The following is a 13,885-nucleotide window of genomic DNA, read 5'->3' as shown; positions in this document are numbered from 1 at the left end:
TGTTGAAGTGCATACCGACTTCGAGAACCACCGAGGTACTAGAGGAAGTTCATAACGGGATCTGTGGAAATCATCTCGGAGCCAGGTCGCTAGCCAGGAAAGTAATCCGAGCTGGATTCTACTGGCCGACCTTGCAGAAAGATGCCACAGAATTTGTGAAAAAATGTCAACCATGCCAAATGCATGCAAACTTCCACGTGGCTCCCCCCGATGAGCTCATCAGTATAACTTCTCCATGGCCCTTCGCAAAGTGGGGAATGGATTTGTTAGATCCCTTTCCCCAAGCATCAGGACAAGTTAAATATTTGATCGTGGAAATAGACTACTTCACAAAATGGATAGAAGCAGAACCACTGGCTACCATCACAGCCCAAAGAAGTCGGAGGTTCCTCTACAAAAATATCATCACAAGGTATGAGATCCCTTATTCCATCACTACAAATAATGGAACCCAGTTCACCGACTCTACCTTCAGAAGCCTGGTGGCCAGTATGAAAATCAAACACCAGTTTACCTCGGTGGAACATCCACAAGCCAATGGACAAGCCGAGGCAGCCAACAAAGTCATACTGGCAGGGCTGAAGAAAAGACTACAAGAAGCAAAGGGAGCCTGGACAGAAGAGCTCCCACAAGTGTTGTGGGCTTATCGGACAACGCCACAATCTGCCACTGGAGAAACGCCCTTCCGACTTGTCTATGGGATAGAAGCTATGATACCAGTAGAAATCAGTGAGCAAAGCCCAATGGTGATTCTCCATGATGAAATCGGAAACATGCAGGGGCACAAAGAGGAGCTAGAGTTGCTCCCCGAAGTCCGAGAACAAGCCCAGATAAGAGAAGCAGCGCTGAAGCAAATGATGGCTACCAGATACAACAAGAAAGTCATTCGAAGAAGTTTCGCACTAAGCGATCTGGTCTTAATCAGAAACGACATAGGAGTCAACAAGTCAGGGGAAGGAAAACTCGCTGCCAACTGGAAAGGACCCTACAAAGTCAGCGAGGTCTTAGGAAAAGGTTATTATAAGGTGACCGACCTAAGCGGCGCCGAGTTACCAAGATCGTGGCATGCTTGTAATATGAAAAAGTACTATAGTTAAGAGCGAACTCTACTCCCTGATGTACTCTTTTCCCAACTTCACGATTTTTTCCCAAACATTAAAGGGTTTTTTCTGAAGAAGGGTTTTTAATGAGGCATCATAGTAGAGCTAAGGGAAAAATTATTAAAAACCCTTAGTAGCAGTAAAGCACATTCCCAAATTAATAAAGATCTTTTACAATATCTCTTATAAATTCCTTCTCGTTTATTTTTTCTTCCTACGAAACCGGCTGACTTAAGCTCGACAAAACGTGAATCCCATGAACCGACCTAGATGGTCGTCAGGATAAAACGACGAGGTACAAGTCGGTGTAAAGAGGTTATAAAAGTTGATCGTGAGAAACTCGGAGACATTCCGACTTATAAGTCGAAATGAAAAACCGAGTAGAAAAGAAAACGCATCGCAAAAATAACCTAAGTCATAGAACTCAATAAAACAAAGTTGAGTATAAGGAATAACAAAAAAGAGATAAAAAAAACCTAGGAAAACGCTTAAAGAATGTCCTAAAGAGAAAAGGCTTAGAAAGACAGACAAGCAAAAGGTTTTCAGAAAAGATTGAAGAGACTTCGAAAAATCAAAATCAGAAAGCATGCACACAAAAAGGTAACTAAAAACCCTTGTCCAAAAAAAGGGTATTTCTTCCGAAACTTAAAATCCTTATCCAAAAAAGGGTAATTATAAATATTTTGTTTACGGCCTTAAAAGGCCAGAGAAATGTTAAGTTATCATCACCACCAACAAACAATAAAGAGTTTAAAAAAGGGGGGACCCACAGGCCGGGCCCCCAGATAGCCAATAAATCTTTAAAGAGGAGTAGACGGATCACCACCAAAGTCGGGAAGAGAAGTCGGAGCGCCATCAGGACCAGGGAGAGAAGTGTCCATAGGAGTCGGAGAAGAGGTGCCGAGAGGTCGGGAGGAACTCGGAACATCCTTTTGACGAGGAGGGGACTCAGTGATTATCTGCCCCCGAGTCTTCAAATCTGACTCGGTGACGACCTCGGGAGCAGGGGGATAAACTATGGCACAATCAATAATGACCTTGTTAGGATCCAAAGGAGAGAGATCCAGGTCGGGAGCAAGGACTCCGACCTGCTCCTTAAAAATCCTCCAGGCCTCCTCCGCCCCCTCAGCAATAGAGTCCTCCAACTCGGCATAGGCAGTTCGAGAGTTCAACAAATCCCTCCTTACTGCCACAAGGTCCTCAAATAAACTCTGATAACTCTCCTGCGCCTACTTTCTCAAGCCCTCCTCCATGTTACATAGGGCTTGTAACTTGCTCTCCTTCTCTCGGAGGCCATCCCTCTCCTCCTTCAATTTGGCGACCTCCTTCTTCAACTCCTTCTCATGTTCCTGATATATGAGAAGCCTTCCCTCCAACTCTTCAACCTTAGAGGTTGAACCCAGAGAGCTAAGAGGAGTCTTCTCAAAAATATCAAGGAACTTGGCACAAATCCCCGCCACCATGATGCTCTCCTCAGCCAGAATAGTGAGGTGGTTCCGAATAGAAACATCATCCATACCTATACGGGTATGTGGATAGATGAACTTTCGGATAAATGCAGGAGCATCCACCTTAGCCTCACCTTCAAAAGAAGAGCCAGACTCTAAAGCCTTGCGCTTCTTCTTCTCTGGCTCAGGAGAAGGTCGGGGAGGAGGGGACGGCTGAGAAGAAGCCGAAGCAGGAATAACAATGGGTTGAGAAGGAGTCCCCAAATTTCGGGAAGAGGGGGGAGGAAGAGGAGAGCTAGTTACCCTGGCACCACCGGTTCTGGCGCGAGACCTCGCCCTGGCCTCCTTGACTCTCTGGTAAGACTCATTGGAATTCTTCCTCGCCATCTCTGTAAAAGAAAACAATTAGTGAAACAAGTCGGTAAACTTCAAGTCAGTAGAAACAAGTCAGAAACAAAATATTTAAAGGCTACCTAGTTGTGTCTGGACAAAAGACGTGGAGAAATTTTTTGGTATCCAGATATGGGGCCCTCCCCCATACTTCTCGGAGGAACCCCACAATGGCTGCCTCCACTTCATCCAGATCCTCCAAACCATATTTTTCACAAGGGGAAGCCTCTAACCAGTACAAGGGAAAGCGAGGGGAAGAATTCTCATCCAAGAAAAAGGGGTGGTAACCCTCTACGCCTTGAACTTTCAAAAAATAATTTTTGAAGTCATGAAAGGATTCGTCAAAAAGGGTGAAAACTCTCCGACCTTGTATAGCCCGGAAAGACACCCATTGTTGCTTATTATTTTGCCCACTGAAGGGCTTGGTCATATGGAAGAGATGAAAGAAAATTCTCCAAGAAGTCGGAAAGTCTAAAGCATGGCTGATAAACTGGTAGATTTTCAAAAAACCCCAGGAATTAGGGTGAAGTTGAGTAGGAGCAACTCGGCAGTGACGCAACACCGACATCTCAAAATCAGAAAATGGAAGAAAGACACCCAAACGGGTAACCATGCTCTCATACATAAAAAAGAAATGAGGGGCCGCCTCAGTGGCCCTCCCGAAGCAAACCCGGTCTTCCGGACCCGGGACCACCAACTCATACTTCGGCTCATCCTCCTCGGAAGTACAAATTCGGTGATGAGTGCGAAGGTTGGTGATAAATTCGGTGTCAACCAAAGGTTCCTCCCCCAGGACCGTAACATCAACCCACTGAGCAAGACTTTCAACAGAAGACATTTTCTTTCTTTTAAAAAGGGGTTTTTGTAAAACCTACAAAGGAAAAAGAAAAGAAAATAAAAAACATGGTCTCTAAGGGGGAAGTACGGAATCAAACAGAAACCTACGAATCAACCTATCCATCTGAAAAATAAAAGTACGCAAACCGAAAGCATGTTAGAAGAAGAAAAATCTAACCTTTATCTGAAAAAGGTTGGAGGGAATGAAAGCCTTCAAACGCAAGAATACTGCACGAACAGGTGGAGAGAAAATTTGAAAAATCACAGAAATGAAACAATGAGAGGGAAAGTATTTATAAACACGTTAGGGGCACAATGGTAAAAACGGGACAGTCATTAATGGGTGCACCGTTACCAAGGTAATCAATACCTACGCGAACCTCTAACAGACACGACGTTTGATTAGACGTAACTGTGAAAAATCAAAAGTCACGAAAGTCACGTCGGTTCCAAACAAACACGTCGGTTCCCTCCCAAGTCGGCTACGTCCCCGAGTAGAATACTCGAACCCAAAATCTTAAAATAAATTGGACTCGAGTAGGGGCACTGTTCATACCCTGGCCCAACGATAAGGCACAGGTACAAATAAAAGGCCCAATCCGAAGGGTTGAGCCTCACCTAGCACCGACCTTCCTCCTGTGAAGTCGGTTCTTACCACGACATACCCTAAAGAAGTCGGGGACGAGAGTTAGCTGGCAGATAAACATTCGTTTGAATGAGTAACTGCCCCTAGAATCTCTCTAACCACTTTCAAGAGCCATATCTTAACCTCCCTGAGATAAAGGGACGGTTAACACCCTAAAAAGTGGCACTACTTCAACGGTGGTTATTGGTTCACCACTATAAATACACTGACACCTCTCAAGTATCTTTAAGTCCCAATACTCTCTAGACCTGCTTACACCCTTGCTGACTTAGGCATCGGAGTGTCTTTGCAGGTACCACCCCCATTCGTTCATACTCACAAGTCGGACGGAGGCCCCCAAGGCGCAGACCCGCTCGAAGGCTTCCTTCCTCAGACGATTGGGCCAACCCAGCGAGTCCAGCCCAACAATCTCCGGTTACCCATCGTAACATGAATAAAACAAAATTATGGGACATATGGAGCTTGAGATTTTAAGGTTACAGAAATGTTAGATAACAATTTTATTTTAACTAAATCAACCAATTCAAATTTATATACTCACTCTTTTGTCTCTTTTTTTAGGGTTCGTTTGAAAAGTTTCAAAAGTAATTTTTTTGAGCTTTTGATTTATAAAAAATAGTAGTATTAATGTTTGGTATAATTTTCAAAACTAAATTGTAGCTTTCTAAGAAATTATTTAGGAGATTATAGAGAAGTTAAAAAAATGACTTCTCTCATAATACTACTACTTTTTATCACATTTCTATAAAATAAGAACTTTTAGAACAAAAAATCTGAATACAAAATAACTTATTTATAAGCTACTTTTAATATAATAATCATCATCATCATCATCATCATCATCATCATCATCATCATCATTTCCTTCTCCTCTACCATCTCTTCCTCTTTCTTCACCTTCTTTCTCTTAATTTAATATCACACAATTAGTTTAACGATAACAAAAATAACACATAAATTTTTAATTAATGGCACAAAAAATCTATTGAAAATGATACCGAAATTTATTATAAATGACAAAAAATTTTTTAAAGAACAACAAATTCAAAATCTTAATTCACTCTACCAACAAAATACATTTAAATGTGGTTTAAAATCACAAAATACAATTTGTTACAAATAACACAAGAATGGTTAGACATTTTATATATGAGTTTAATACTACTCAATTAGTTCAATGATAAAAAAAATTAGTTAAAATTTTTTTTGTGTCATGGTTAAAAAATTTCAGTGTCAAAATAAGGAAACTTCATGTCTCACAGTTAAAAAATTTTGGTATTATTATAATAAATCCTACACAACTCAAAATTCTTCTTCCTCTTTCTCTTCTTTTTCATTATGTTTTTTTTTTTTTACATTTTCATAATTCTTCTTATTTCATCCACTTAACAAGAACATGCGTTACGGTTAAGAAATTTCGATGTTAGAATTAAAAAATTTTCTGAGTCATGGTTAAAAAGTATGATACTATTTCTAATAAATTTTACACAATTCAAAATTCTCCTTCCTCCTCTTCCTTCATCATCATCATCTTGTTTCACATTCTCATCATTTTTCTTATTCCACCATCTTAACAAAAATTTGTGTCACAATTAAGAAATTTTGGTATCAAAATTGAAAAATTTTCTATCATGATTAAAAAATTTCGATGTTACTTTTTTGGATAAATTCTACACAATTCAAAGTCTCTTATCCTCTTTTCTAACATCATCTTTTTCTCTTTTTATTTCACTTACTCATAATTCTTCTTATTTTACCCTCTTAATAAAAAAAAATCATACATATAAAAAGAAGAAATAAAAAATGCTCCAATAACGAAAAAGAGGAGGAAGAGAAAAAATAAAATAAAAAACAACAATAACAACAACAACAACAACAAAAGAATAATAATGAGAAAGAAACGAATGAAGAAGAAACGTAAAAAAAAAAGCGTGTGATTCATGCACATGTTGTGTGAGTGATTTTTCTTCGATTTAGGCTAACTTAGTTAAATTTTGTTGACAAAAACATTCGAATGTATAATAGAACGGTAAAAAAGGTTAAACATAGAATTAGAGGTATATAAGAATTAAGAAAAAAAGACTATTTTAAGGATACTACTCTATTGATTTTGGTCCTCCACAAACTTGAATATAGAATTAAAAAGAAAAACTCTTCATTAGTTCATTATTGGCTTATTTTTAGTATTGTATATTGAAAGATTATTGAATTTTTTGTATTTTTATTTAATGATTAATTAATTATTGATTAGGTCTGGTTGTTATGTACTACTGTTTTGTGCTTTTTTGCATAGTAATGTGATGTTGGAATGTTGGAATATTATGCTGTGCTTTGTTTATATTTTGGGTTTAATTGTGCTTAATTTGTGATTGTATTAAAAATTTTAAAAGTAATATAATGGGTATTAAGTTATTAATATTATGACAAATTTTCTGTTGTTATTTTATATTTAAATATTTTTTGTGTTATTTAATTAAGTTTGTATTTTATTAAAGATTATAAGACTTTGATTGATAATATTTGATATAGTGCTTTAAATTGAAAAAATATTTTAAGATTTATATTAAATTATAATTATGTTTTAGTATTATTATATATATTTATTTATTATTTTATTATAAAACTATTTTTTTTATTGAACCGATTGAACCAATAAATTAGTACTTAAAATATTTCAATACCGATTCGATTTCTAGAACCTTGGTAATAACCAATATAGCTCCCAAAAAATTTATACATAGCAAGAAATATGCTGGAATAAATTTCGCAACATTAATTTACTTTATAATAATAATACACATTTTTTAAGAGTTAAATTAATGTTATGGATAATTTAAGAAATTACATCAATTAATCTCATAAATATTTAAAAGACTAAAACAATATGTATTTTTAGGGTTTTAACTTCTAGTTCATTCTTTTAAGGGTCTTTGAAAATTTTTAGGAATTAAATTAAATTCCAATGTTAAAAATACAAAAAAAAAATTAATTTAAAAAGAATTCAATTCATTTTTATTATTTTCTCTCAAAATACAATCTTATTTAATTAAGCCTGATTCAAAATTTTATGCCATTAGAATTTTTTTTAAAGAATAAAGTATCATTTTTATCCCCAATGTTTGGTGTAAGTCTTATTTAATTTGTGTCCCTAACTTTTAAGTGGTTCTATTTGTATCCCTAACGTTTATAAAAGTAATTCAATGTTATTCTGCCGTTAATTATACTAACAGATCAGATTGTATTTTTCAATTATTCTCACTTAGATATATTCATTCTCAATTAGGTCTCACTTGGATGTGTTTGATTTTAATATTGTACCCACTATTTGTGTTCACATTTAATTATGTCCTTAAAAAAGTGAATAATGTAAATGTTGTATGGATTAGTTTCAATTTTTGATGAACTATTATCCAGAGTGGATCATCAATTCTATCTCAAATATTTGTATTCTAACTCCAAATAAAGCTCATGATGATGTGTAATTGACGGCATCATAATATTTAATCACTTTTACAAACGTTAGAGATACAAATAAAACGATTTAAGCATTAGGGACACAAATAGAACTTACCCTAAAATTTTAATTCCAATTCTAGTCAGCAAATACAATACTAAGTCTCAGTTCTCAGCCTTTGAAAATCATAGTTATCAGAACTAAATTGGTAATCAAACCGGTCAGACAATCAGATCACTAGTTCAACCGGCGGATCACAAGTTGAACCGATTGATCCAGTCATAATTAAATAATTATATAAAATTTTATTTTATTTTTTATCTTCATAATAAATATCTTTTTACTTTAGTTTTATTTTGTATTTAATTAATTATTTTTAAATTTTAATAATTCATCAATTAGTTTATATTTATTATACTCTTTAAGTATTTATAAATAAAAATAATGATCACAGAAATAGAAAATATATTGTAGTTAATAATTTTTTTTAGATTTGTAAATATAATTTAATTTTATTTATGTAATACATTTAACAAAAAAATTATGTATAGAAGATAATATATTTTCTGACTTTATTGGGTTTGACCGAAATTGGATCAAGTTAAATCGATTTTGAATCAGTTTGACTGGATTTTATCAAGTTTATTTAAGTTTGACTAAGTTAATTATTTAACTGATTTAAATAATGATTCATTTTTTTTTATTTTCATCAGGACCCAAGGCCCAAACAAAACACACCAACTACTCAAACAAAGTTTTGGGGAATTTTACCCCTCTCCTATAAGCATCAATGGTTGACACAAAAAATGGTGGAGTGTCGAAACAAAGAACTCTATGGACCATGATCCATATCCTGAGCTCGCTTTGCTACGATGTCCGCAGCAAAATTAGCCTCTCGAAAAATATGCGAAATATGAAAATCACCATGGCCTGCGAGCAGTTCCTTGATAGCACGAATGAGCAAAATGCTCGCATGGAGCTCTGTATCTTGCCTTCCTATCAATTAAACTGTGCATACTGAATCTGACTCCACTCTCACGTTAGTAATCCCAATCTTAGTAGTAATTTTTAATCCCACATAAATTCTCCAAAATTCTGCCATTGTGATAGTGGTATTTCCAATCCTCATCATGAACGGAGCTACTATTTTTCCCGTTGAATCACACAAGAGGCCACCACAAGTTCCCATGCCAGTGGGGAGAAGAACTGAACCATCAGTGTTTAGCTTAAAACAACCTTCATTTGGGGGTTCTCACCCAATGTCTTCCACTTTTTTGTACCGAAGAGCTCCTCTGTTGTTCTCAATCAGTGTAAGAATTTTTTCATAGTTTCTTGCCAAGTTGCTAACTATGTGGAGAATTTCTATACTAAAGATACCTCTTTGATTAAATATGAAATTATTTCTGTTTCTTCAGGCAGTGTTGCAAATTGTGATGAAAGGGATGGGCCATGAAGTCCCATTGTGAGCAGCTGAGAAAAGGTTTTCTTCTAACCAATTCTTTAAATCTTGGTTAAAAAAATCCCTCTTATAGCTACTATTAACACTACTTTGCCATGTATTTCGGATACAGGGACAGTCGAGGAGCACATGAAGCAGTGATTCTTCTTGGCCAGGGTATTATGCATTATAGCATCCTCGGTAAGCTTTCTTCTTGGCCAGGGTATTATGCATTATAGCATCCTCAGTAAGCTTTCTTCTCTGTCTCTTTTTATTGTTAAGCAAAGTATTATGCATAATGAGTCAAGTAAAAGTCTTAAGTCTTTGGGAGATTTTTAACTTCCAAATATTTTTAAAATGAGGTTCTGTTACCTCTCCTTCTCCATAAAAATGATTATACACAAACTTAATAAAAAAATTTTCACTCGCCTCAGATATCCAACAAATAGAATCATCGCCCATATTGGCATTTGGGGCTTTTAGAATATGAAAATGATCTAGAATCTCTTCTGGTAGGATTTGATGCACAATCTCCCAATTCCAACTCCCATAGGTAGTAGCATAGGTGCTCACCATCTCTTGTAACATCTCCTGGCTGAGGTTAATAAGTACAAAATTCTTTACATTTGGTATTCCCAGAATCCAGTGGCCTTCCTAAAAAGAAATCATCGTACCATTGCCAATTCTCCAAACCAAATTAGTACTAAAATTATCCCAAATTTTGACGATGTCATTCCAAGCATTTGAATTACTATTCTTCAAGAAAACTTTGGGTATAACACTATCTCCACACCCATATTTTGCCCACATCACCTGAACCCAAAGCGCCTTTCTATTGTGGATAAGATTCCAACCCAACTTCACGAGGAAAAGTTTGTTGGTCTCATGAGCTTTTCGTATTCCTAGGTCGCCTTGATCTTTCTCCTTGCAAATGTTGTCCTAGTTAATTAAATGAATCTTTTCTCTTCCTTGCTGCATCCTCAAAGAAAATCTCTACATATCTTATCAATCTTGTTACAAACTGGTGTAGGAATATTCATAGTTTGCATGCAATAACTAGGAATAATAGATAGAATAGACTTCACTAGGGTGCATCTGCCTGCTGGGGAAAGGGTTTTCTGGTTTCAGCTAGAAAGCTTGTTTTGGATGCGGTCAATGATAAATTAAAAGTATTTTCGATTGCATTTTTCATGAATGAGAGGGACACCCAAGTACTTGTTAAGGATAAATAGAGATAAGAGATGGAACTAGTTGAAGTGTGAGGCGTATGATTGAAGAGTTCAATTGGTGTTTTTTGATCTGTAGTGTATGAGGGTAGTAGATTAATAAGATGAGTGGCTGTAAAGAAGGCTTGATCCCAAAACCTTAGGGGCAAGGAGGCTTGAGAGAGTAGTGCTAGGCCCATTTCAATTATGTGTCGGTGTTTCTGTTTAACTCTACCGTTTTGTTGGTGAGTGTGAGGACAACTAAGCCTATGAGCAATGCCATGCTGAATGAGGAATTCTGTGAAACTGTGAGAGAGGAATTCACCTCCATTGTTAGTTTGAAAGCTTTTAATCTTGTGTCCAGTCTTGTTTTCAAGTAGAAATTTGTATTGGGTAAAGGCTTAGAGAGCTTTAGCTTTGTTTTGTAGCAGGTATATGCATGTGTATCTGGTTTTGGTATCAATGAAAATTATATAATATCTAAAACCTGAACTATGAGAAGATATCAAAAACTCTGATAGATCTGAAAAGAGATCTAGCAGTGAGAGAGAAAGGGAGTAGAGAGTAGAGATATGAGAAGAGAATGAGAAAATGAATTCATTGATTCAGAAAAGCTGCTATATAGAGGAGGTTTACTCTTGTATTTATAGTCACGCTGAAGCAGGTTTTCTAACAACTAATTACCCTTCTAACAAACTTGACAACTAAGCATAACTAACTCCTAATTACATGCCTCATACTTTAGCTAGTTTCATCTTGTATCTCTATTTATCCTCAACATTCTCCCTCAACTTGAGCTTGGATTGGTCAACTAATCTTAGTTTGCATCTAATCTTCAAGAAGGCATCATATTGACTCATTGGCTTGGTAAGAACATCTGCAATTTGATCTTGAGATGGAATATGGGCTACACATGCCTGCTTGTCCTCAACTCTATGTCAAATAAAGTGGAGATCAATTTCGAAATGTTTGGATCAACTATACAGAATTGGATTCTGACTCATGAGCACTGTGCTTTGATTGTCACAAAATAATATTAGAGGAAGTCCAGTTGGTATGTGCATTTTATAAAGGATTTTTTGCAGCCACATAGTGTTTGTCATGGCATCAGCAATGGCCCTAAACTCAGCCTCATCACTTGATTTGGCTACAGCCGTTTGCTTCCTGCTTGACCAATTTATGAGATTCACCCCAAGGAATATGCAATACCCTGTTGTTGACCGTCTATCCACAGGATCTGCTACCCAATCTAAGTCACAAAAGGCTAAGATTCTGAAGTCGTTGCTTCTGTGAATTTCAACCCCAAAATTAATTGTCTCGGCCAGGAAGCAGAGTGTTCTTTTTACTGCCTTCCAGTATTGTTCTAGGGGTGCATGCATAAATTGGGACACTTTGTTCACGGAGAAGGCAATATCAAGCCTAGTCATGGTGGCATATTGCAGCCCACCCACTATGGATCTGTACAGAGAAGGCTTATCAAATGTTGTACCTGACTACCTGTTGTATCAAGCTTTAAGGTACTAGCCATTGGTGTGGTAACGGATTTAGACTCTAACATCTCAACTCTCTTCAATAGATCCTTGACATATTTCGACTATTTCAGCACTAGGGTATCAACTTTAGTTCTTTCAACTTCAATTCCAAGAAAAAAAATTCATTTTCCCCAAGTCCTTTAGAGTGAACACTTTATTTAATTGTTGGATCAAAACATCAACTTCAGTTTGATTAGTGCCAGTCATCAGTATGTCATCGACATATGCTAGAAAATAAGTTGTTGGAGCTTTACTGTGTCGAACAAAGAGACAAGGATCTGAGGTTGTACTTGGAAAACCAAAGCTTCTAAGTGTGCTACTTAACTTCAGAAACCAGGCTCTTGGAGCATGTTTTAAGCCATATAAGGCCTTCTCCAATTTGCACACAAGGCCAGAACCAAGTGCATAACCCTTAGGTTGCACCATGTGCACTTTCTCATGTAAATTCCCATTGAGAAATGCATTGCTGAAATCAAACTGCCTCACTCTCCATCCTTTTGAAACAGCAATAGACAAAAATGTGCGTATTGTTGCAGGCTTGGAAACCAGACTAAAAACTTGATCATAGTCCAAACCTTCTCGCTGATGAAATTCCTTTGTGACCAACCTCGCTTTGTACTTCTGAATTGTCCCGTCTGGCTGTCTTTTGATGCGAAAAACACATCGACATCCAATTGGTTCAACTGTTGGTGACTCTTCAACCAAGTTCCATGTCTTTAACTTCAAAAGTGCTGCATAATCCTTATCCATTGTGACTTTCCAATGCGGAGAGGTTAGTGCTTGTACCACTGAAGAAGGTTCAACTTGTGTAAGGTATAAACTCTAAAGCATTACCCGAAACCAATGCAGTGAATAGTTTTGGCTTACAAATTTCTGCCTTACTTTTAGTAACCATAGGATGCATTCGAGTAGGCGCTGTAGTATGCAGAGCTGCGTGTCCTCTTTCTAGCTGCTCAGCTAACCCTGCATTACTTGAGAGAAACATAGAAGTAGAAGTAGTCATAACAGTATCATCAGTTAATGGATAGTTATGAGCAGCACTAATATTGACAGAAGACTCAGGTTGAGCTAAGGGTGTGGAGGATGGTAGAGATGGTTGGGAAAGGAATTGTTGTGTTGGGTCTGGTATTTGACGGTGAAGAGTGGTGTCAGAGTTAGGGACATGTGTTTCATGTATGAGAGGGATAGTGTTGTTGGAAGGACTGATTGAAGATGTGGCTAGAGTGTTGAGATGGTTTTGTTGGACAACGATGGGGGTTGGAATGAGGTACAATGGTGTAGAGCTTATGGTTTGGAGGCGTGGGACAGCAGATTTCAGTTTTGGAGTTTGATTAAAGAAGAGGGATTGACAAGGAAACTCAGATTCATCAAATAAGACATGTCTGGAAACGTAGAGTTTGTCGAAAGGTGAGAGACATTTGTACCCTTTATGATAAGAAGAGTAACCTAAAAAGAGACATTTGTGAGTTTTAAAATCAAATTTATGTGTTGTAGGGTTTAAATTGTGGATAACATGCACATCCAAAGGTTTTGAGGAACAAATAGTCTGGTTCTTTGTGATTGAGGAGTTCAAATGGTGTTTTCTGATCTGTAGTGTGTAAGGGTAGTAGATTAATGAGATGAGTGGCTGTCAAGAAGGCTTGATCCCAAAATCTTAGGGGCAAAGAGGCTTAAGAGAGTAGTGCTAAGCCCATTTCAGTTATGTGTCGGTGTTTTCGTTCAACTTTACCGTTTTGTTGGTGAGTGTGAGGACAACTAAGTCTATGAGCAATACCATGCTGAATGAGGAATTCTATGAAACTGTGAGAGAAAAATTCACCTCCAGTGTCAGTTTG

General features: G+C 36.8%; 1 protein-coding gene across 1 annotated transcript; it reads right to left on the bottom strand.

Moving 5' to 3' along the window:
* Positions 1 to 11,492: 11,492 nt before the first annotated feature.
* On the bottom strand, positions 11,493 to 11,945 carry LOC112747912 (uncharacterized mitochondrial protein AtMg00810-like). The gene has a single exon (XM_025796121.1). It carries the CDS (start codon positions 11,943 to 11,945, stop codon positions 11,493 to 11,495), a length of 453 nt encoding a protein of 150 aa, XP_025651906.1.
* Between the last annotated feature and the right edge of the window lie 1,940 nt (positions 11,946 to 13,885).

This window comes from Arachis hypogaea, chromosome 15, assembly GCF_003086295.3.
Source record: "Arachis hypogaea cultivar Tifrunner chromosome 15, arahy.Tifrunner.gnm2.J5K5, whole genome shotgun sequence".
In the NCBI taxonomy this organism is placed as follows: domain Eukaryota; kingdom Viridiplantae; phylum Streptophyta; class Magnoliopsida; order Fabales; family Fabaceae; genus Arachis; species Arachis hypogaea.
Note: the sequence above shows the minus strand (reverse complement) of the source record. Positions and strands in the feature narration are given on the sequence as shown.